The sequence below is a fragment of the Numenius arquata genome, chromosome 10, assembly GCF_964106895.1.
Source record: "Numenius arquata chromosome 10, bNumArq3.hap1.1, whole genome shotgun sequence".
Lineage (NCBI taxonomy): Eukaryota > Metazoa > Chordata > Aves > Charadriiformes > Scolopacidae > Numenius > Numenius arquata.
In genome coordinates this window covers 21184768-21210093 of record NC_133585.1, presented here as the reverse complement: position 1 = coordinate 21210093, position 25326 = coordinate 21184768, and the positions used below count along the sequence as shown (strand labels likewise).

The 25326-nt window shown below is 41.7% G+C and overlaps 1 protein-coding gene across 2 annotated transcripts in view; it reads right to left on the bottom strand.

Annotated features, from left to right (window-relative positions):
• PCDH15 (protocadherin related 15) overlaps nt 1-25326 on the bottom strand; it is a 383455-nt gene that overhangs the window by 260467 nt on the left and 97662 nt on the right. For both annotated transcript variants that reach the window (XM_074155034.1, XM_074155035.1), the window contains exons 4-7: nt 23293-23448; nt 14230-14349; nt 12461-12571; nt 8774-8944 (exon numbers count right to left, since the gene is read on the bottom strand). In XM_074155034.1, coding sequence (XP_074011135.1) covers nt 8774-8944; nt 12461-12571; nt 14230-14349; nt 23293-23448 — 558 coding nt within the window. The remainder of the gene's footprint in view (nt 1-8773; nt 8945-12460; nt 12572-14229; nt 14350-23292; nt 23449-25326) is intronic.

Here is a 25326-nt window from a genome sequence, read left to right as displayed (position 1 = left end):
CATCTTTCACCAAAGATATTAGTCTAACAATTGCCAGGCTTTTCTAAATAAATATTCTAAGATACAACCTACGGGTAAGAAAGTGCATGAACTTTTTAGTAGCAAATACTGATTTGCCAGTGCTATTTTTCCAACATTTGCTCAGAAACAGGAGTATTTGTGAAGAAAAGGCAAAATGATTACAGCATTAAATATGAGAATGAGTTCATACACAAAGCTGGACAACACGTGCATATGGTAAAACCGAAAAGTTAACAGCCTTGTCTATCGTGTACAAGAGGCCTGATTTTCTATGCTATGGAGCTACTACATTCATTACAGAATGGCTGGAGAAATGTTAAACAAAATATAAGCTGTTAACTTTAATCATTTGTCATATAGACTGTACAGAAACTCTGAAATAATAGCTGTTAAAGGTTCATTTTCTCAGCTAAACGTTTCTTTACAACCAAAGCATGCTTATACTTATTCCTCTTTCCTAGAAAGCCCTGAAACCATTAGATACAAAGAACCCATGGGTTCATTATTGGTAAATGTAAGAGATCTCCTCAGGCAGCACGAGTGTAGTTGAAATCAAAGATGAATACAGCACAGCTAATAAGGAATTTGCTGCGTTCCCATGTATTGATTACCGAGAAACACACATCTGAATTCAAAGCTGAGATCAGTTCCTAACATAGGAAGAGATAAGGAAACAGATGGAGGGAAAAGCAACAAAAAACTTCCACGCAAGAGAGAGACAGAGCATATCCTCTGGGCGAGGCAGCAAGACCTGTGAACATCGACCTTCCTCGAGCACCCCGGCATACCTCCCATTTCAGGCTGAGCCTCAGGGCCAGGTACCGCTGCAGAGCTGAACGCTGCCTGTTCAAAAGCAAAGCCACTTCTTTCCTTACCAAAGAGAAACATGCGGTTCTCCTGGTGATGAAAGCTCTATTTTCTCTGGAAGCCACACACCCAAGCTGCACTTTAAACATTCACTTACGCCAGCGGACATAATTGCGCTCAATCATGGTGTTAATTCCAGGATGAAGTGTAAATACCATCCCCTCCAAAATCATTTAGCATTAGTCCCCAAAATTGGATAGCATCTATTTTGCTGAGAAAGGAATAATTAGAAACAAATAAAATCTCAAATAACTTCCTGATGCCTGATGCAACTAAATCAACAGCACAGTTCATACAAAGGCAGAGTAAGCCAAAAGCTGGCAAACCTCTTTTACCATGTTTCAATAAAAGATTCCAAATCTTAGTAAAAATGAGGCAAAAGAAAAAAAAGGGCATATTGAGAAACAACCGCCTCAGAAACTAACAACTTCCTAAATTGGCCATGAATACTTGCAGTTTTAAATGTACCATATCTAACCAAGAAAAAATGATTTGGCAAGAACAACTGGCAATTTAACCTTATTTTTTAGCTTTATGCAGTTTGACTGTCAGTAGGGGTAAATTCACTCCCATGCATATTTGACTTTAAGCAGTCGTGCCTACCAGAAAAGGCAAGAAAGAAACCATTTTCATCAGGGATAAGCATTCCTGCTTTTCTGTGAGATTTTACACTTTACACAGGTAAAAAAATGCAGCCTCCTGACACATTGAAAGACTTTATTAAAGTTGATTTAACCACACGTATTCACTTTTCAACTCAGACTAAATTTTTTATTTGCCAAATTATGAAGACTGTGTGTTTCAGTGCCACAAAAATCTTACTGGGCCTCTGTATGGAAGCTCAAGCTGAATTAGCAAGTTTCTCTCAAACCTCAGGGAAGTTTATTTGGTTTTAGTTTGCGTGCTAGATACCTGGATAAAATGTCTTCTGTATGTACATCTTTCCCACAGCAAAAAAAAATAATAAAACCCCCAACACTAAAGAAAACACCCTCAGAACATTTTGATGAACTTTATTCTTTGACTAGCACCTGCCTTTATAGCTAAGATGGGGCGATGCTGTTTCTAGAAGTTTCAGACATTACGTTTTTTGCACCAAGTTTTAAATTAACATGTCTCTGTAAGAAAATTTCCAGGAGGTTTTCTATTTGGAAGGAATTGGGATTTGTACAGTCAGATGGCAAGGAACTGCAATGAAATTACTTTAGAAAGAATTAAGTGGTTGTCATCCTCAAGCCCAGAGGTCCTGCACATCCTCTGCAATGTTAATTAGCTATCAATAATAGGCATAGAACTAATTTGTACAGAGCTGATTAAACCTGGTTACTTAGGGCGGTGTCCTGGCTTCCCAACACTTGCCCCACTCACTAATCAAATTACTTCAGTCCTCCACCAAACTCCTTTTTTCTTCTCCAATGCAATTCCACAGTTTCAAAACTATGTGTTACAGGATATGTGCAGTGCTCTGCAGGGAGGACTCGCTCCCTGACTGATCAAGCAAGGCTTTTACCCAGCAGGGTCACAATACCACCTCTTAAAAGTTCAGGTTTCTTCCCCTGAATCGAAACTCATCTACCTAAAGAGGTCCTTCCTGCTAATAAAAGCTTGAGGGCTTTAAATGCACTTCCTGCTCTTCGATGTCTTTTTTAACCCCCCTCAACAACACTATTCTTTGGAGATTTTTATTTTTATTTTTATTTTTTTTTAGCCTTTCATCTAGCAGTCCTCTGCTCAGACCCATTTCCTTGAGTGTCTCCTCAACAGGGCAGCTGAGCCCTCAGACTTTGTAAGGTCCCTGCTGACACAACTCCTAAGGATCCTGAGGACAAACAATAAATACTTTCTGTGTAGAAATACACATCAGTGAGGCATTAATAAGTAATATCTCATAATGCAGCTAGGTATTTAAAACGTTGAGTCTTGAATTAGTACAAAGAAAGCCTTGTAGACATCATGGAGTATTATTAGTGTTCATACGGACTGATAATTACCCTACAGAACCCCAAATGACTCAGCTTGTTGCAAAACTAGTCCAGTAACTGTCTAAATAAACCTATATTTTACTGCTAATTGGCTTTCCTTCTTTGCACGATGGTGGAAAAAATTGAGTATAGAAATGGACAAAGCCTTCATAAACAACAGGAATAGACTGAAGGGGAAAGAAGGAGAAATTATCTTTCCAATGTTATGAGATGGTTCATGAGGTTATATTTTTTTAACTCTATTTGATGACTTGCACATATTAATAAATGCTAACTGACTGAAGTCTTCCCGAGACAATGAAAAAAAAAAATAAATTAATTACCAGATTTGATCAGACACAAAATACTAAGGCAAATATAAAAATATATAAAGAAAAACCACCCCCAAACCAACCAAAACCTAACAAACATCACAGGTTTTCCCAGAAATGGAAATTCAGCTGACAACAAAAAATTCATTCCTAGAGAGAAAGCAGGACAGCGACAGGAACCAAACAGAACTACATGGACCGATGAGCAGAGAGAGGAGGTTCATACATGCATCCTTTCATCCAGCACAGACACTTCTTTTCTCTTTGTTATAAGGCAATATATTTGGCTTGTGGAACTTGAATTTTGAGAAGTTTATGCCAGCTCATTGTAAGACATCACTGAAAACATAGTTTGCATTTCCCTGAAGGAAATCCAAAGAATTTGCACATGTATTATGAGTCAGAGCTTCAAATGAGGACTTCAAATGCTGTCTTATTGTGGGCTTTGGTGTCTTTCCTGCAAGACAATAATTTTTGCAATGATTACTAGAGGACTCGGAACTCAGCAGATTTGTTTCTTTTCCCTCCTAGCCTGGGAACCTGTAAAGCAGCTTACTCCATTGCTGTCACGGGCACTGAACCAGACTCAACAGGTAGCACTGTGCAAGCAAATTACTGCCCAGGGAAGCAATACATAATCTAAGGTGTGGATTACAGGCTGGTAACTTAGCTCTGTGCCCAGGCTTCAGCAGCGGTGAGGCACTTTAGCCCTCACCACTCACCTACCACAGAATTAAGCATTCAGAAGAGATAATGCGCTATGAAAACATCCAAAGTATCTTTACTCTGAACTGTGAGTTTCCACCTCCTCTACCAAGCTGCAAGAGCCTGTCACCAGCATTTGATGTCAGGGACACTGATGTTTATATGACCTTAGCTGCGATCATAGAATCATAGAATTGTCTAGGTTGGAAGGGACCTTTAAGATCATCTAGTTGATCACAGACTTAATGACGCCACTGTAGCAATTAATTACAGTAGCTCACTGGTGACACTGCAGAAGTGACATCCGCAAAACCAGACAACCACCAATGAAGAACACCACACCTTGTGGCAAAGCTCAGCCGGTTACAGCACCCAGCTGACCGAGAAGGTACTACCACATTTCATTCTATACGCACACCCAGAGAGGACCATCAGATAACCTCTGGCTCTGCTTGGAAGAGCTACAGCTTTGAGGGAATTCACACTGCCTGTGAAAATAGCAGAAATGCAAAACAGGTTTTTACAAGTGTATAAACAGTAATTATACAGCACTCTGCCCTGCCTGGAGTAGATTTAATAATATTATTAAAACTTCCATGAGTCAGATCAATTCTCAGAAGGCATAGTGTAACCCTTGAGATTGTTCTTCAGGAAAATAAATTGCTTCTCTGGTAACAAAGAGATCCATTAATTTTGCTGCCTCTTCCATCTCCATCAGCCAAAGACCATAAACAAAGCACGTGGATTCTTCACTGTTGGTGTGATCCAACTGCTTTAGAGCAACTATGAGAAAGAAACTTGGAAAGGGAATATGATTTTTTCCTCAGTAAATGAACGGATGGAGATATACTAAAAAGCATAGAATCATAGAATGGATTAGGTTGGAAGGGACCTTCAAGATCATCCAGTTCCACCCCCCTGCCCTGGGCAGGGACACTTCCCACCAGACCAGGTTGCTCAAAGCCCCATCCAGCCTGTCCCTGAACCCGTCCAGGGATGGGGCAGCCACAGCTTCTCTGGGCAACCTGGGCCAGGGTCTCACCACCCTCACAGCAAAGAATTTCTTCCTAGTATCTAATCTGAATCTCCCCTCTTTCCGTTTAAAACCATTACCCCTCGTCCTATCGCTCCACTCCCTGATCAAGAGTCCCTCCCCATCTCTCCTGTAGCCCCCTTCAGGTACTGGAAGGGGCTATAAGGTCTCCCCGGAGCCTTCTCTTCTCCAGGCTGAACAACTCCAACTCTCTCAGCCTGTCGTCATAGCAGAGGTGCTCCAGCCCTCTGATCATCTTCGTGGCCCTCCGCTGGACCCGTTCCAACAGGTCCGTGTCCTTCCTGTGCTGAGGACTCCAGAGCTGGACGCAGTACTCCAGGTGGGGTCTCACAAGAGCAGAGGGGTAGAATCACCTCCCGTGACCTGCTGGCCACACTTCTTTTGATGCAGCCCAGGATGGGGTTGGCTTTCTGGGCTGCCAGCGCACATTGCTGGCTCATGTTGAGCTTCTCATCCACCAACACTCCCAAGTCCTTCTCCTCGGGGCTGCTCTCCAGCCATTCTCTGCCCAACCTGTATTTGTGCCTGGGATTGCTCCGACCCATGCGCACAACTGTGCACTCAGCCTGGTTGAACTTCATGAGGTTTGTATGGGCCCACCTCTCCAGCCTGTCCAGGTCCCTCTGGATGGCATCCCTTCCCTCCTGAGTGTCGACAGCACCACACAGCTTGGTGTCATCGGCAAACTTGCTGAGGGTGCACCCAAGCCCACTCTCTGTGTCACCAAAGATGTTAAATAGCACTGGTCCCAGTACTGACCCCTGAGGAACACCACTCTCACTGGTCTCCACAAGGTAAGTGATCACGCAAGACTAAGTAAAAATGTTATTCTTACCGGTTACATTAAATTCTTTACTTTAGGGGTCATCTTGCCCTATAAAGCAGAACTACTTTTTCAGGCTACTGCTTCCAAACAATTCATACTTCAAGGCTCTTTGTTCTAGATTCATTAATATTCCTTCTCATGTTCATTGAAAAATTAAAAAGCAAATAAAAAAATGACAACGTTGGATTAAAAATAGTCCTTTAGCCTATGTAGTAGCTACAATTCAAAAAATTTCAGCAAACAGCATTCAGCATGCTATACCCACTGGAAGATTCAACACCGACAGTGTAGTAAAGATTAATCTTTTAAAAAAAAAAACCACTGGTACAAGAAACTTCAGATAAACCACTCTGAGGAGCGTATTGGTCGCTATCAGCTTCTATATACCCTGAGAACATAGTTATAGCCTTACAGCCTTCCAGAACCAGCCAGGTCTTGTCTACGTGGTGCAAAGCAATGGTTTTACATCATGCAGAAATCTCCAACCAATCTCTGAAAGAGGTTCCTCTACCCAGGCTGCTTTGCCAGATCAGAGCATCGCCCAAGTCCACTGTCTAGACAACTCAGGCTTCTCTGCATTTTATTATATTGCTGTTTGCAGGACAAATGTAATACATATATTTACTAGCTGAACCTTCTTAGGTACCATCCTTATCTTCTAAATGAATTGTAACTTAGAAGTCAAGTAAATATTTGAGGTACCAAGGTAAAACTTTGAGTTCAAACATCCTTCTTCCACTTATGTTTATCAAAACAGTTGCAGTGCTACAAATAGATAAACAGCAAATAGCTGGTAGTTTATCAACAGAACAGCTTTCTCCTTTCATACATCAGATTTCTCAAGGTGCAGTTTGATGCAAAAAAGGCAAAAAGAAAACAAAAAAAGCTGACACCTGAACAGATTGTAGCTTATGAAGCTGAATGAATACATTTTGCACCTCAGCACCTAATCACTAGTCAGATTTTCCTACAGTAGACACTGCTTTGTCTTTCAGAGCAGCATATATGCCTGACCAAGGGCAGGAACAGAGAGTGAGCTGGATTCCTTCCATCTGTGAGAGCTCTATCAGGAAAATTATATGACTTGCATTATACCTTATGATAACCAGACAAAAAACGAGGTAAGGACCAAACACTGGTTATTCATAACTTCTGCCTCACCTGCCTCCGTACTGGAACCTTATCAGATCTGTGCAGATAACATGGGGTCATATTCTGTCATCCTCCACAGTTTGGGTATCCCAGTAACCCTGAAGAGGTCACAAACTCAGCTGGGGAATAACTTGCGGTTCCCCAGTTACCTTAAAATGACACTAAGCCCAAGCCAAATAAATGTAAAATTTAAAGTAAATGGGTTTGTTCACAAAGTCGAAAACAGGTATCAGTGACAAAGGTTATCAAATACCAAAGGTGTAGGAGGTGGTGGGGGAGGGGTGGGGGGAGCAGGGGAAGTGTAAATCAATGTAATACGGTTCAATATGGAACATCTCTCCCCTTCCTTCTCACAGCTGATTTGCTGCTGTGATAAGCTGAATATCAAGGCTCCAGTCTGGCTACACCTTACCAATCAGGCTGCAGCTGTTAGGAAGAGATCTTCTGGTAGAGAGAAATCACCACATTTGAAGGTGCATGAGCCCTGAAAGACCCAGTCCTGCCATAAGTTTGCCAAGGGGTCCAGACTGATTTAAACCACCCCCCTGAAACTTGCTCTAGCTCTCCCTTATCCAGAAGGCAAACTAATCACGCATCTCGATCACAATAAGCCTTATGTCACCTCCTTGAGGTTGTACTGGTTATTAAACTAGAGGCTGTACTGTTATCCTGTGCAGAAGCAATTGATCAGCTGCTAATCTAATTGATTAGACTACATTGCAGCTGCTCCTAAAATGGATAAAACAACTGTTCAGATTTTGAAACTCGCTAAGAGTATCATCTGAATCAACCAAGCAGGGTGGTGGCAGTGCTTGTTGACCCAGCTCAAGCATATTTGCAGCAGGACACTATCATGTGTGGGTTGGCCAAAGACTAGGAGGCACAGAATGGGAAGATGGATAAGGCAGAGAATAGCAGTAATCTCCACGCTGACAGCCTCAACCTCTCCCATCTCCTGGTCAGAGGAAGCAGGACAGCGTGTCCTGCAATGAACAAGGGAAGTCATGATCTTAATGTCAATACTCAACCTTCTCTTAATGTTATTTTAATGTCAGTGTCAATGAGATAGGGCAGTACCCTGTGATTCAATTGGTTCTTCCTTTTTATATTCTTAAATACAGAAGTCAAAGGTAATATATCAATACCAGTTAAAAAATTCATTTTTCTGCCTCACCCACCAGAGATGCACATCTGCACTATACCAAGCAGCAGTTCCCCTGTAAGGAAGGGGAGCTGGCACCACCTCGCATCAAGAAATGATGAAGCTCTCACCTCCTCCTTTTATGAATCACTGTGCACTTTCCAGTGTGAATGGAGCCTTATGCTGCCCTTTATCCCTACCCTAACAGATGTATCAACCAACATACTTAGTACAAGCATCTACATGAGATACACACGTTACTTTTTAGTGCCTCTTGATTGATACCAGGTAACAGCAACACATAATCTTTTCTGGGATGAGCGACTAACGCTTTCTATTCCAAATACCTTTCTCCCAAGGTCTGTAACAACCCTGAACAGAACAACATGTCAAGTCCCTTCTCAAAAGTGCTTCTTCAGGATATTCTGAGAGCAAAACATGGACAGATTACTAAAAGCAATGCCACAATTTACCGAATTTCACTGACACTCGCCCCTTGTAGTGAATGAGCAGTTTGCTATTTTATCAAAGCTAGATTTTCATCGTCTATTCCTACGTACATCTTACCTTGCCTTTCTTTTGTTTAGCACATAAAAAGTGGCATAAAGCATATGTGACCTTTCTAGTTACAGTTCTCAATTGCATTGACAGAAAAAGATAACAGTTGCTTGCAAGACAAACATAAAATTCGCAAAAAGAATCAAGAGGGCTTACAGGATCAGTCAGTTCTGGCAAGCTCGCTTGGTAGGTGAGAGGTCTGCAGTCACGAGTATTATTCACCAGGACACAAGGAAGAAACATTGGTCCCAAATCGTCCCCATCGAGCACGTCTACTGTCAGGGTGGTTGTACTTGTCCTTCGCTCATTAAGATTTTGGGCTCGGTCCTGTGGAGCAAATGAGTTACATTTGGTGAGACTTTCTGAATTCAGAATCTACAAAAACGTTTAAAGTTAAAGGCAAAACATACAAGCACCATAATTATCCCGATTCTAGGAAACAGCTAATTACAGAAACTTCAGCCTCAGAGCTACCGCCCTGGATTTCATAAAGGCTTAGAAATACAATTAAGAGGAAAAAAACTACCTCTTGATATAAGAAATACCATGAGACATTTCTCACTCAGAAAGAATACCATTTTGAGAAATCAGTTCTCAGGAAATGTGTGAAGATACGTCTTGTTAAATCTATAAAAATGCAGCCTATTTGTATAAGTGCCTTACTTATCATCTGAAATACACTCTTATGCTGCCTTGTGTAACTCTATCAAATCCTATCTATTAGTAAAAGGACTTGCATTTACAGAAAGGGAAAGTATAAGCAGTAACTACTTCTTCTCTAGTTGGCAGTGGAGAGGCCCTGGACTGTAGTGCTCACTCCCCTTCCGCATGCTGCAGTTTAAGAAAGATTTAGCACCTCCCTTCCCCACCCCACAAACAAACCAGCCAGAGGACAGCAATGAGATTGATCTAAGATCTTTGAACCGTACTCAAAAGCCGATTTGTCTAGAGAATGAGTTATACTGCTCATGTTGAAGAACGCTTTTGTCCACAATAAAGCAGCTACAATGCTGCAATCCCAAAAAAGTCTCCATGTTGCACAATGTGTTCTCAATATATCATGGGTTTGCTTTTTGCCTTTTTTTTTCCAAAAAAATCTATGGGTACACAAGACACCACTGACTATTGCAATTTCCTTATCATCTCCTTTTCTTCTTTCCAGGTGTTACAGAATAAAGCTACACTTTCCTGAATTGTGGGAGCCACACAGATTATTTTTATACACTGAACAATGTACACACTAGCAACAGTTCACCTTTCCTTTTTTCTTTTGTTATCATAATGAAGAAACAGCATGGCTATCCAGTATTTTTTAAAACAGTCAAAAATATTTCCATTTTCACAGAGGAACTGCTGTGATAGCTCTTCTTTAAAAAAATAACATCTCGTGGAGGGATATAAGGACTACTAGCTAGGTCTTGCCCTCCTATCCTAGGATAACATTGTCAGAAAAGAAAAAAGGCCATTTTTTTTTTTAGAAATATTTATGCTGTTTAATATCATCACCTGCGTAAGAGGAATAGGTCATTGCTCTAAATCAGACTAGCTACATATTTTTTTCCCCTACTTTGCAGTCCATTCAGTTCGTGGAACTGCTTTACGTTTACAGTTACTACATATGAGTATTTCTGAATTCAGCTTTCCTCATGGTCAATGACGAAAAACAAAACCAGCTACAAGGATCAGCCTTCATCATCAACTAATCTTTTTTACATTCCCCCAGTACATGCCTTTGAGTAATATTGGATCAAGGCACAGACACAGAACAATAAATTTTAGGTAGTATCTTCAGGACACAAGAACAATAAATGATCACTGCTAATGTAATCAGTGGAAGAGAAGCATGATTGCATAGTACATATAACAGAGAATTAAATGCAGCCTGCAATATTCAAAAAAAAGGAAAAAGCATAAGGCAAACTCGTAAAAAAGCTGGGCTATAGAGCTTAACTAAAGCCTTTTGTCAAGATTTAGTTTCTCATCTGTGAGCACTCAAAACTTCAGTGAGCTCAGTTCCCACGTCCCATTTGGGTATGTTTGAGAAAATACATGGCGTAGCAAGACATTTCAATCACACAAGCTACCCCATTATATATAAAAATTATATAGAAGCTATCAGCACAGCTCTGGTCCTAAACCTAATACCACAAAAGTGACACTTTACTGTGTAAGGATGTATACCGAAAGGACCACAAAGATGATGAGGGGCCTGGAAGCATCTCTCTCATGAGGAAAGGCTGAGGGACTTGGGTCTGTTTAGTCTGGAGAAGAGCAGACTGAGGGGGGATCTGATCAACGCCTATAAATACTTAAAAGGGTGGGTGTCAGGAGGATGGGGCCAGTCTTTTTTCAGTGGTGCCCAGGGACAGGACAAGAGGGAACGGGCACAAACTTGAACATAAGAAGTTCCACCTAAACATGAGGAGGAACTTCTTCACTTTGAGGGTGGCAGAGCCCTGGAAGAGGCTGCCCAGAGAGGTGGTGGAGTCTCCTTCTCTGGAGACATTCCAAACCCGCCTGGACACATTCCTGTGCAACCTGCTGTGGGTGGACCTGCTCTGGCAGGGGCTTGGAGGAGATGATCTCCAGAGGTCCCTTCCAACCCCATAGCATTCTGTGATTCTGTGAATGCACAAATTACTGTGAGATTGCTTTGCAATACTGCCACCACGCATCCCAAGCTGTGCCTTCACCACTTGCTCCTGCAGTGTGACAGGCTTCCCTCCTCCTGAGAGGTGGTGGCACTGCTGTACCCCATACCTTCCTCTTAAAAATCATGACCTGCTCAGCTACCCCAGTTACTTTTCTAGGAGTGCAGCGTCTAATGAAGCTCACAGCTCTGACATCAAAGGAAAAGAGCTGCGAATATGCAGTGGTGATCTGCAGAATAAATTATTGATAGAACAACAAGCCAAATCAGTTCTGAGCCTTCCCATATTCTTGTTCAAGAGATCAGCAAGTTATGTTACTCAGGTAAAACGACTTGCTCGAACAGCCGTAGCTGTGTGGGCCAGAAACCATCATATGTAAGTGCAAAAAGCATTGAGACATCCCTGGAGCCTGCCTTCTACTGGGGTAATGCTGAACGTGCCACAAAATACGTAGGAAAGTAGACTGTAAAATGTATTTATAGTTCTGTATCAGAAAGATGGCAGTAATATAAACGCGTGAATTCAGGAGCAAGCTATCTTAAAGTTGCTTCAGAGCGTTCTCATTTTCCCCCAAATGAAGTAGTATCACAACAGAGCTATGCAGCAGAGGAAAAGTTTTCATTACAGCTATTATCAGAAGGACAAGAAGGGAAAAAAGCTTTCACAGCCTTCAAGGCACCAAAAATCTCAGATGACAGATATATTAGATCTGTTTAAACATCACCTTTCTTCATCACCAGTATGCATTATCCATTGCCAGCCACTCTGTGAGAACATCTATACACGCTTGCAATATTCCTGGAAAGAAGCATCACCTCTTTATACAAAAATGCATTTCAAACCTGAAGGATACAACTAAATCGTACCCATTAAACTCATCTGAAATCAAATTAGCATCCCTAGATTTGTTACAAAATGAACAATTAGTGACAGTAGAATGCACTTTTCTGCATGAGCTGTACCTCAAATTTGCAACTTGTTCCTTGTGCCAAAAAGGTTGTCATTACACGCTGAGCCAGCTTTTTTAACCAGTAATAATATGCCTAAGCTTTCAGTGACCTAGATCTTAAACATCTTCAGGAGAAGTGTGTTACCAGACCTGGTATTTCAGCAACACTTTTCCTTTCCTTAGGAAAATCTAAATTTGGAAATTAAAATTCCACCTAAATCAGTAGCAGAAATCTATACTTACATTTGCTTGAACAATGACAAAATAACGTGTCTTCTCTTCATAATTTAGTCTTTCCCGTAGAACTACTGCTCCGGACAGAGTGAGAGGAATATCAAAGGTCCTGTTGGAAGTCTGCAAAAGTTCAAACAGTACAACAAAATTGAACATGCTTCCAAGTTAAAACATTTCAAACAGGCCACAATGAGACGATCTATTGGATGGCACATCAAAATTGCAGGTGCTTGTCAGATTAGAGGTTTTAAACAGATTTCTGTGTTTTCTCCCCACCCAATTTGCTCCCTAAGAACCCCACATAAATAGGGTACAGAATAAATAATCTGTATGTAACAAAATTCTCTCTGATTCTTTGCATATACATTATTACTACTGATCACAAACTGAAGCCTGACTATCCTGCTTCTTGTTGATTTGCCATGCTAAATTTGCCGTGTTACGTTCAGAAAACCTGTCCTAATTTGAGAGTTCTGGTCTTCAGTTTCTACAGTTTGTCTTGCCTTCATCTATTTTTTCTCACTACTGTAGAAAGTATCAAGTATTAGAGATTAAGAAATGCACATCATTGTACTTATCTTCTCTTTATTCTGGCTTTCACGAGGGCAATGAAGTAGTAAACATGTGGAGAACATCAATGCTAAACACTTAGGTACCAGTTCACAGTGGCAGTGATGCACATGTTCATACACTAGTAAATTCAGATTTCAGGATGGGTAAATCAGGTGAAATTCAATTTGTCCAACATATTTGCTTAAACAGATCGCAAAGGTGTAGCATCAAATGGCAGGAGGGTACTGCCGAGGTGCACAAAGGATTCGCTTTGACTAATGACCCATTTTGGGAGGAGAATTATGGGGACAGACACAGGTTTCTGATGTGATACCTGGTTCCAGTTCTACTATCAAATTAATCACAGAATTTTTTTTTCCGTCCTTCTGTCTGTGTAGAATGTAGTTAACATTTAAGTAGGTTTAACACATAATAGCAATACAATATTGCAAAATCTCTCCACAGAAAACACTCAGAGGTACAGAGTGCTTTTCTTCCTCTAGATAAGGAAAGCCTTTTTTTCCTCCAAAAGTTGAATCGTGTGCTTATATTGCAGTTTGTTTTTCAGCAAATAAATTATAATGGCTGTTAAATTCACCATGTTGCAGATATTTGCGGTGTCCAGGAAAAGAGGACTGGAAATTACATCACAGACTCTGCTAAGTAACTGTAGATGTAAGTTTGTGCCACAGCTCCTGAAGATACCACATCACACCAACCCTGTGATCCCTCTGCAAACTCCATGTATTTCTGCTGCAACCCAAACTTTAACGAAGCTCCAAGGCAATTAAAAGTTGCGTGCAACACCATGACATCTCAGTTGCATTTCATCTAACGCTGAAATGAGGCAGTGCATGCTGGAAGTCAGGAACAGCAAGACACTGCTTTGTCACCTGCTTACTCTAAGAGAACAAAACTGGTTCTCCTTTCACTTCAAACAGAGACAACAAAAAGCTTTTGGTACAGCAGTCTTCATAACTTAGGACATTTGTTGGCCTGCAGTTTTGAATGTGGGCCAGTAACGTAACGCAGCTGCTAACAGCAAGGCATGAAGGTAAATTCAGCTGTGTGTACATGGCAAGCAAGGCTCATAAGCAGAGAAGATATTCTACGTCATGAAGGAAAGGATTTCTTTATGAAGTCCAACAGCAACCTCTTGTTCATTTGCTGCTTCAAGGACGTATACACACACCTGAAAGAAAAAAAAAAAAGCTAAATGCATTTACCTTGTCATTAGGATTGTACTGGATGACATACTCTATCTGGCCGTTCGGACCATCATCGATGTCAGTAGCACCATTGTTTCCAGAAAATCCTGTAAAGATGGTTGTTCCAACTGGAGTTAACTGCAAGAATGGAGACAGACAGATACCCATTAAAACTTTAAAGTATACAAGAATATTCCTTAGCTCTGGTCTATAATGCAGGGTTGACATTCTCTCCTTCCCATTGTTTGGCCTGGAACCTGAGGTATGAGGAACTATTTAGACACAATGTACTCAGACCCTACTTTATCGATGCCAAGCGTCACACAGAGAGTGAAACCAACTTCCATTTTTATTCCAGAGATTGTCTGCATGAGGATAGAATCCCATTTGTTTTAAAAAAGATGAAGGTGAAAAAAAAAAACAACCTTGGAAATGAAGGAATTAGTGAAATAAATATAAACATTTAAAAAAGAAAAGCTACTTTTTCAGACTCAGTAAGGAAAATAAAGATGAGTTGCAAAAGTAAACAACATTTAAGAGCGTCTTCATGACAATTTGAATAGTGCCAGATAAATACTACTAGATGCAAACACAGTCACTCAGAGAGCTTTATGGCTTTAAACAAATAAAACAACGATGTTGTTTCTCCAATATTTTATTGGCAGCAACTGAATATCCATAAAATTATATTTTGAAAATGAATCAATTTATAATTATCCTAGCGTAGATAAATAGCATGAAATCAAGACCCATTGAGAGCAAGGACGGAAGTCCAACTGACTTCTTAGGAGTAATCATTTCTGAAGTTTAATATTCAGAAAACTTTGTGAGTAATCAACCCGAAAGAGAAAAACAAATGAACAAACAGTTCAGGATTCAACACAGACGTTGCTCCTAGCCTTGCCTCCCGCTGTTGTTCTAATCACACGCACGTTTTTGGCCCTTGATTTCACACAGACCCACTGACCCCGCTTCTTTCCTCCAGATTCTACATTAAGTCGTTGCACATCTTAAACCTATAGGGTCTAAAAAGATTTGCAATGCTGTAAAAAGAGAAGGTGGCAAAGGACCGCCTTTGAAGTCATTCAAATGTTTGTTGCAAGTGTGGATGCTATTTTGTTTTCATATTTTATAGTTCACACCATAAAGCAAATAATTAACTGCCCACTTCCTCTTATAGTCATCATTTCTGGTCTGGTTTTATTTCTAAAGCTGCTAATTACTTTAAGAGTTTAATGGCTGACGGAGTTCTCCGAGACATATTTTCAGGGCTGGAAGTACTGAATCTTTGAAAGAAAAAAACCCCACCAATTCAAAGCCTTTTTTATGATAAAACAGGAAGTAGGAAGTTGACTGTTCCCTCATGTCTACTAATTCTGAGATAACTACCTCGTGGAGAGTCTTTGCCTTGTACCTCTGGTGGAACAGCAGCCTTTCAAGAATTCAAGAGACCAGTTGCCTCAGAAACATGAGCCTTGCCTGACAGCACAGAATCAGAGTCCACTATCATAAACCAAGGAGGATAACTTCACAGAATGCTATGGGGTTGGAAGAGACTTCTGGAGATCATCTCCTCCAACCCCCTCCCAAAGCAAGCCCACCCAGAGCAGATTGCACAGGAATGTGTCCAGGCGGGTTTGGAATGTCTCCAGAGATGGAGAATCCACCACCTCTCTGGGCAGCTTCTTCCAAGGCTCTGCCACCCTGAAAGTAAAGAAGTTCCTCTGGACACGTTCCAGCACTTCAATGACCCTCTTGTAGCGAGGGGCCCAGAACTGGACACAGCCCTCAAGGTGAGGCCTCACCAGTGCCCAGTACAGAGGCACCATCACTGCCCTACTCCTGCTGGCCACGCTGTTCCTGAGACAGGCCAGGATGCTGTTGGCCTTCTTGGCCACCTGGGCACACTGCTGGCTCATGTTCAGCCCACAGTCCACCAACACCCCCAGGTCCTTTTCTGCCAGGCAGCTCCAGCCACTCTGCCCCAAGCCTGGAGTGCTGCAGGGGGTTGTTGGGACTGAAATGCAGGACCCGGCACTTGGCCTTGTTGAACCTCATCCCATTGGACTCGGCCCATCCATCCAGCCTGTCCAGATCCCTCTGTAGAGCCTTCCGACCCTCCAGCAGATCAACACTCCCACCTAGTTTGGTGTCATCTGCAAACTTACTGAGGGTGCACTCAATCCCCTCATCCAGATCATCAATAAAGATATTAAACAAGACTGGCCCCAAAACTGAGCCCTGAGGGACACCACTGGTGACCGGCCGCCAACTGGATTGGCACTAAAACGGATTTCACCCCATTAATTACAACTCTCTGGGCACGGCCATCCAGCCAGTTTTTTACCCAGTGAAGAGTACACTTGTCGATGCCACGATTCGCCAGCTTCTCCAGGAGAACACTGTGGGGGCGCTCCTTGCTGCCAGGTGGCATTTTCCCCTTTCTTCAATCCATTTCCCAAGGGCACCCCTGGCCTCGGCTGAGGGGCCAGACTCTGCCCTCGGACGGGGCCCCCGGAACCGGCTGGAACCGGTTTTGCCCGGCCCGGGGCAGCCCCAGCCTCTCCTCACAGAACCCCCTCACTCCCCACGTGGGCACGGACACCCACTGCAACACTAAATAAAATAGTTTAACCAATTAATCATTGGTGAATTGATACATTAGTAGAAAGAGCCAAGCGCCGCGCTGGCTCGTCAGGGGCTGACGGGCAATGGATGTCTCCACGCTTCTGCTGTCAAAACAGAAAAAAAGCCAGATTGACAGATCAGCGACAGATCTCTCATAAAAATTTCCTGTCACATCAGAGCATCCCACGAGCTGACAAACACCCCGTGAGGTGTTGGTACGGCTCCCTCAAGCCGGAGGCTGTAACGCCACAGAATCACAGAATCTTCATGGTTGGAAAGGACCTCTGAGATCATTGAGTCCAACCATACACACACACACACACACACACACACAAAAAACCAAAAAACCCACAATCCCGGGCACTAGAGCATGCCCTGAAGTGCCACGTCTACACGTTTCTTAAATACCTCCAGGGATGGTGACTCCACCGCCTCCCTGGGCAGGCTGTTCCAGTGCCTGACCACTCTCTCAGGAAAGTCATTCTTCCTAATATCTAATCTAAACCTCCCCTGCCGCAACTTCAGACCATTTCCTCTGGTCCTGCCATTATTCCCTTGGGAGAAGAGGCCAACACCCACCTCTCTACACCCTCCTTTCAGGGAGTTGTAGAGGGCAATGAGGTCCCCCCCTCAGCCTCCTCTTCTCCAAACTAAACATGCCCAGTTCCCTCAGCCTCTCCTCCTATGACTTGTTCTCTTGCCACATCCAGCAAAGGGCAAGGGCAGAGCTCCCAGACTCCGAGGCTGCCCGAGCTGGGCACCTCCACGGCTGCCAGGAGTCTGGGGAAGGGAAGGACCTGCCCCAGTGCTCACGGCTGAAGGACATCCAGAGCTCTGGTGCTTTTCAGAAGCAGGTAAATGCTCGCTCTCCACAGGAGTCAGCCAGCAGCTCCACTTGGCAACAGGTATTTGCTGCCTTTGAGCTGTATCAGGGTCCTGACAGGGCGCAGATAAACGATGACTAATATAAAAAGGCTCCAGCACTGTAAAGCACATCATTAAGTGATAACAAAGGGGACAGTTGTAAAAAGGAAATAGCAGTAAACACCGGAATTACAATTGCATGTTCTTACCATAGATGTCAAAAGCTGAAGTCTTGGATTTAGTGTATTACATCCAAAATAACCGACTGCAGATATGCAGACCTTCTTAAACCTAATACACACGTTTACGTGTCCTGGTTTGAGGTAAAATAGAAAGAATTTTCTGTTCAGTAATTTTACTTTTTTAGCTGGGCCTCTTCTAGCTAACTAAACTCTGAACTCAACAGCATGTTGTGCAGAAACTGTTCCCTCTCAGAGCGGTAACACCTGATTACGCCAAGGAACGGTGTGCAGAGAGGCTCTTGCTTAGACTTATTGCTGTAACAGCCAAGGGCAGCTCATTTCGTTATTTGCCCCGTTGGAGGGTCGGAAACGGGAAAGCGTAGAGGGGTCCCCCCTGTGGGGAGGAGGGGACAGGAGAGGTGACCCAAACCTGACCAACAGGGTATTCCATCCCATCTGCCCCATGCTCAGTGTAAAAGCTGAGAGGAGTTTTATTATTCATTTATTCTTTATTATTTTATTTATTTTTATTATTTATTATTTTTATTCATATAAAACTTCATATTGTTATTAATTTAGAAAAAAATCCTGACAAAATGGCATTAGCCTGGGGCTGTATTAGTGACTTAAAGATAGGAGTTACTGCAGTACGTTAACACAAAGTTCTATAGTTAGGTTGAAATTCAGAAGAATTGTGGAACTCTGTTAATGCTCTACAGGCAAATCTATAGTATTGCCACGAGAGTTTTAAATACACGTGACATAACAAAGGGACTAGAAATTAAAATCTTGTGCTAAGGCAGAATTGTGGTTGTCTGTGTTAAACACAACTTACCTTAACAGCTTTTACCTCAGGTCAAGCAACTCTAATTCTGCATTGCCTGGGTTTTATAAGACCGACTTTTTTGTATTAATTTTTTGCATGAGCCTTACCCAAGTGCTACAGAGGTGTTGGTAAATTCATGAGCATTTAATAACAGGGGGGTTTTGGAAATGGTTTTGGAGTTACTAGAATACTGTTTGAAGTCAGTGTTATTTTATTAAACGTGCATAACCTTATACCTAATCAGAATTTTCTGCTTGTAAACCAAAATTTTAGAGTTGGTTTGTTGTTTTTTCAGGTGTGTTTCCCCCCCTTTTTCCCCTCCTTAAGTTGACAGAGATGGGAATCCTTTGCAACATGAATGTGTTTCTTGAACTTCAGCTGTCTCAAAACTTTGGCTTTGGGCTGTTGAGAATTATAACTTCTGCTGAATTTTCATTGCTTCTGGTATAATTATTCATATCTTTTTCCTTGTGGTATTGAAATAATTAATCTCTGCAGGTAGACATCATCAAAAGAATATTAGCTCAGAATGATTAACTGTAAATCTTACTTCGCTCTGCTGTTCAGGGTCACTGTGAAAAATTATTCATTTTTAACTTTGTAAATAGGCAATAATAAGAAATTTTTGTTTTTCAAATTGTTTTATGAAAGTGTAGAACATTCCTGACTGCATGTAGACTTCTAATAGACATAAATCACGTTGAAGGAAATTTTTAAGCATTACAGCTGTTGACTGTGGAAGAGTAAGATTTATTGTGTGCATGTCCTCTCTATTTGTTTAATTACATTCTTTTGAAATCTTACTTGTTTCTTGTTGTCGTGGCTCTTTTTCACCACATCTAATTCCCACAGAGATTATTACCCTCAAACTGTCACTAACACTCACATAATTTTTTTCTTTACGATTCCTAGCGTTTTATCTTGCATGAGGTGAGACGCTCGGCACAGCCAGTTTACTACGTAACATCAGTCCCTTTCTGTAGGAGATACTAAAGTTTAATATGGAGAAATGAAACTCCTCTCTCCTCCTTTAGATGGGTGCTGCTGTTCAGGAGCACGTTTCCCTTTTCCCTTTCTTATGCTTTTTCAAGACAAGGAATGTAAGTGTCTCAGCCAAAAGCAAATCCAACTGCTATCCACAGGATTATGAATCTCCTCATAAAAGTAAGAATGAATTAAGGTCAATGTTAAACTTTTTATGATGATTAGAAATATTCCACGGGGTTTTTTGCTTTGTTTCATGTGTTACATAGAATCATAGAATTGTCTAGGTCGGAAGGGACCTTTCAGATCATCTAGTCCAACCATCAACCGAACTCTGATAAAAACCGTCACTAAACCATGTCTCTAAGCACTAGGTCAACCCGGCTTTTAAATCCCTCCAGGGATGGGGCCTCAACCCCTTCCCTGGGCAGCCCATTCCAAGGCTTAAGAACCCTTTCCCTGTCAACATTTTTCCTACTATCCAATCTGAACCTCCCCTGGTGCAACTTGAGGCCATTTCCTCTTGTCCCATCGCCTGGGACTTGGGAGAAGAGACCGACCCCCCCTGGCTACACCCTCCTTTCAGGGAGTTGGAGAGAGCGAGAAGGTCTCCCCTCAGCCTCCTTTTCTCCAGGCTGAACACCCCCAGCTCCCTCAGCCTCTCCTCATGAGACTTGTTCTCCAGACCCCTCACCAGCTCCGTTGCCCTTCTCTGGACCCGCTCCAGCCCCTCAATGTCTTTTTTGTGGGAAGGGGCTCAAAACTGGACACAGCCCTCGAGGTGGGGCCTCACCAGTGCCCAGCACAGGGGGACCATCACCTCCCGAGTCCTACTCCCCATGCTGTTCCTGACACAGGCCAGGATGCTGTTGGCCTCCTTGGCCACCTGGGCACACTGCTGGCTCATGTTCAGCCCACAGTCCACCAACACCCCCAGGTCCTTTTCTGCCAGGCAGCTCCAGCCACTCTGCCCCAAGCCTGGAGCGCTGCAGGGGGTTGGTGTGACCCAGGGGCAGGACCCGGCACTTGGCCTTGTTGAACCTCATCCCATTGGCCTTGGCCCATCGATCCAACCTGTCCAGATCCCTCTGCAAAGCCTTTCTACCCTCCAGCAGGTCGACACTCCCACCCAACTTGGTGTCATCTGCAAACTTACTGACTGAGGGTGCACTCGATCCCCTCGTCCTCGATCCTCATTGATAAAGATCAAAAATAGTACATGTGGGAAGTCCACCTGACATTTTGTGCAAGCAGCAGTGACTGCAGTATGGTTATAAAACCCCAGTTAATGTGTTCTTCACCACACATAGGATGGCCAGAGAGAGGTGAGGCAGCCGACAGGAGAAACTGCCAAGTACAACCCTGTAAAGCACCTGAACAAGTCAGTCCTCGACACAGACAAAATTTCCCGGCTAGAAAAAACAGGAGATACTTGTGATGCTCACGTGTATGGTAGCTGCAAATAATAAAAATCTACTTGTCCTTTGATTTGCTTTATGCTACTCACGTAAGAGAAATTTCTGTACTTTTTAGTTTACAGGAAAACTAAAAGCAGAAGACCAGAGGCAATCAAAAAACAACCACAAAACCCTCATTCCAGCGCATGCCTGTAGTTAAACTCACCAGAGGCAGTACCAATTACTAGCAGAATAAACTATCATTAAAAAATGTAATCACTCACTAAAACCTTTGAGAAAGTCTGAGATGCTTTGTGAACTTTTTTTCAGTTAATTAATGAGAGCATTAGCCCACTGGGTACTGCTGAAGGGCACAGTGGTGCCATGTCAGAAGCTATAAGCATAACAGTGATAAAATGAAACAAAGAAGCTAATTAAATCAGGACTGCAACTGGTGGAAAGAGCAACATCACATTTTGCCCAACAGTAACACAAATAAATGATTGCATGTACTTGGAACATTGCTAAGTTTCTGAGTATAAATAATTTTAAATGGTGCATTTTTCACTCTGCCTTTTGGACTTCTAATTATGGAAAAATCCTTGCTTCCTTAGCATTGGTATTACAGCACTGACATACTACCTGCCTTCAGCTCTAGTGCAAAATTATGCAGGTCTTGGAAGCGGTCTGGGACCTGCATCACAGCCGTTGCAGGCACTTCAGACCAATGCTCATGTCGCCTTCACTCAAGACCAAAAGCACTTCCGCAAGAGGTCTGCAAAACCGTAGACATTACAATTACTATGCAAAGGCCAACTTGGAAACAATTTAAAAGCATAAGGAGAACTTTTTTGATACTCATCCAGATGGTAGTTTGTGACCCCCAAATTCTGGTGGAAAGAAACATGGGCAGATGGATTGCCGAACATTTGTCTGAAGGGAAATAATCTCACTTCAAAAGGTGGCACCCATCAGGAAACCAACAAGTCTGGCAAAGCTGTGTATCTGAATCGCAACTGCAGGTCTCTACTCAAAAATCACGTGTGGGGTTTGGTATTTTCCTCCATACTTTTACCTTCATTAGGCCTAAATTCATCAACCAACTCTCCCACTCCTTTTCTGGGGTCTATGAGATCTTCTGCAAATCACTGCCCGCTTGGTCACTTAGAGCAATGGAGTGTGATCGCTACAACACCCAGACACGCTGAAAAGCTGAACCTCCTAAACACACAGAAGTATGAAAGTGGGCTTTTTTGAAACAGCAAATCAATTCTACTCAAATCAAACAAGATGAAAGCAGTCATGCTCTTTCACAGAAAAAAGCTTCCCAAACCCAAAGCCCAGCAGGGACACAATGCACACTATGTATTTAACAGCTTTATTTCCTTAAATGCAACTGTAATTATTCCATACTTTACCTGCACAAGACTGACCCATCTCATCTTTCCATTCTCCTCTTAAGTTTCAGTGTGGACACTACACGTAAATTGCCAATTCCACTTCTTACTAATAAATCCCCAGGATCCTAACTTCCTGAAAACACAGATCCTTTGTGCCGGTTATTAGCAGATTATTCAATCCCTAATAGAATAACAAACTTAACTACAAAGTGAAACGAAGTTGTGCCAGCTCAAGAAAGAAAGAAAATTTTTCCTTCAAGTAATACGGAGAAATATAAAGCAAATAAAATGGAGAAGAAAATAAAGGGAAAGGATTCCTTTCACAGACATCATTAATTAAGAGAAACAGCAGTAAATCAAAACTGCACTTCGTCAGGCTTTAATACTGTTAATAAAACCTTTTTGAACTATTTGCTTTACACTTGTTTTCTATAAATGCATTTGTTTTACTTCCAGGTTTGTTGATACAGCTGCATAATGCAGTAAAACATTTTGTAAATTTAACAGAGATCAATGCTTCACTCATTGAGATGTAGCTTCAGACTCTCGTGCCTTCTGCAATATTCCAAGCGTCCTGATGAGAAATGTGCTGTCTTGTTCGTTAAGAAAAGGGACGAACAGCTTGCATGCTAAAAACTGAAGTATACTGTCTGTGCTGCGTTTTCCAAGTGACACAATTAGAAGCCGTTTCAAAACAACTGAATTTACTGGGTTTTCAAATGAGAAGTGAAAGAACTGAAAGATAGCATTTGGCCATGACACAACACAAAAGAGAAAAAACCAAAGTAAGCGGCTCTGACCTCATTTACTGCCACGTAGTATCGCTGCTGCTGGAACTGGGGCGAGTTATCATTCCTGTCTCTCACCACAATTCGTACTTCGTGGTTGATAATGGTGCCAACCTTCTTGTTAACGCACTGGACTTGCACCACGATGGACTGAATGGACATTGGCGGCTGTAAGCGAAAACACATTTTTATAACACATAGTCAAAATCTGAAAAAAAACAGTTAAACTTTCCACTGATGTAATATCGCTCGTCTTCACTTATAGCCCATCAGCCTGCCTACGTTATGTTTAATGCTCTACGTTTGGATTAAAAAGCTTCTCTCAGAGTGTCCTGACTACAACTCGCGCTGGCAATATTTTAAGTAGACCTAGGTCTCAAAGGCGTGCTTTGCAGACCGAGCTTTGCCAGCTGTATGAGCTACCACAGAAATAAAAATCCCCACAGCACGATTAGCCCTTCACACTTCCCTTGAGAACAAAAAAAAAAAAAAAACCCCATCTTTTGAACATCTTCTGGTTACTGAAAGATACCTAGGAAATGTCACACATTTTAACCTTTGGGTTACGAATATTGGAATTGAAAGGTCAAGTTAGAAATAAATTGAATATGCTACCAGTTACATTTACAAAGTAATTTAGAAACAACGTGGTCACCTTTAAGTGTAGACAATCCAGATTCCTGCTGGTTTTACTCCAGTGAACATCATAATATTCAAATAAAAATATCCCCCAGACTTGATGAACGGGTAAAGAAATTTAAGCTGGAAAGGCTACTATTACTTACCTGAGTTAATAAAACAGTTCTAAGAACTATAAAGGAAAAAAGCACCTTTGATTGGAATGGAAATTCCGAGAGACTGCTATGGAAATCCAGCATTCCAGCAGGACTTCTGTTCACAGTCCTCCCACCATGGCAAGTGCCAATTTACATATTTGAAGTAGCAGTCCGGCATGTAAAATACTGACGGAAAGTCTATTTTGATTCTCTATCTAACACTCAGCAGAGAGTAAGTAAGCATGGGAATGACAAAATGAAAAAATTCTGTGTTTATTAACCTCAAAGTCTTCAAAAGAATAAACAACTCAAACCCGTGATTTAAAGATGCCTGCGCCGTGCTATTCTGTACAGTGAATGCAAACAGGTTTTTGTACTGAGATTCTGACACTTTTATATATATATATATAATATATATAACATATATAATATATATTATTTTATATATATATTTATATATATACCAGAATTCTCTATCTATGTTATTACGCTTTCACTCATTCTAAATGCTACAATTTCTCCGATTGATTGATTTTTTCCAGTTTTGCTATAGTGGATTTTGGAACCATAAAGCTTTTTTTACCTTTCAGGCTTTGGCACTAATCAGTTTCTAAAGAGTCAGATGACTTGGGGAAAGAAGGGGCTGTTATGGTGGTGTTGAGATCTAACATGGAATATCTATTCTTCCCTACACATTTACCCTCATCTTTCTCTGCAATGGAGTACAGTATGAGCTTTTAACTAGAAGTCCACCCTCTTTGCTGTAAAAATCTGCAGCCAGCTATGATGTGGTTCTACTTTTATTTTTTGGAACTTCTGACACAGGTAGGAATGTGCCAAATATCATCTGTAACTTCAATTAAGCCTCTAATGTTATACTCTCCATTTATTTTTCAAGCTGGCAGCCTTTGCAAAGAATTTTTTAGGTCACCTTTAATAAACTTCAGATGCTACTGAGTTTATCTAGATTTATTAGCAATGCCCAAGAAAAACATAGTTTTTTGCCTTTGTTAAAATATGACGGAGTCCAGGATCAGTATCACGTTCACATACGCACAATTTATGCTGGGTAGATGCTTAGATTTAAAATCAGGTGTTTAAACAAACACTCATCAATCTAGGCATTTATAGACAATAAACATAAATACATAACGGTACCATGTAATAAACTGTTTATGATACCGGGGACAAATTATCCCAACACCTTTTAGTAGTTCCTTTCACCTTCAGTTCCAATTTATCGCTATTCATCCTTTCTAAGTACTTAAAG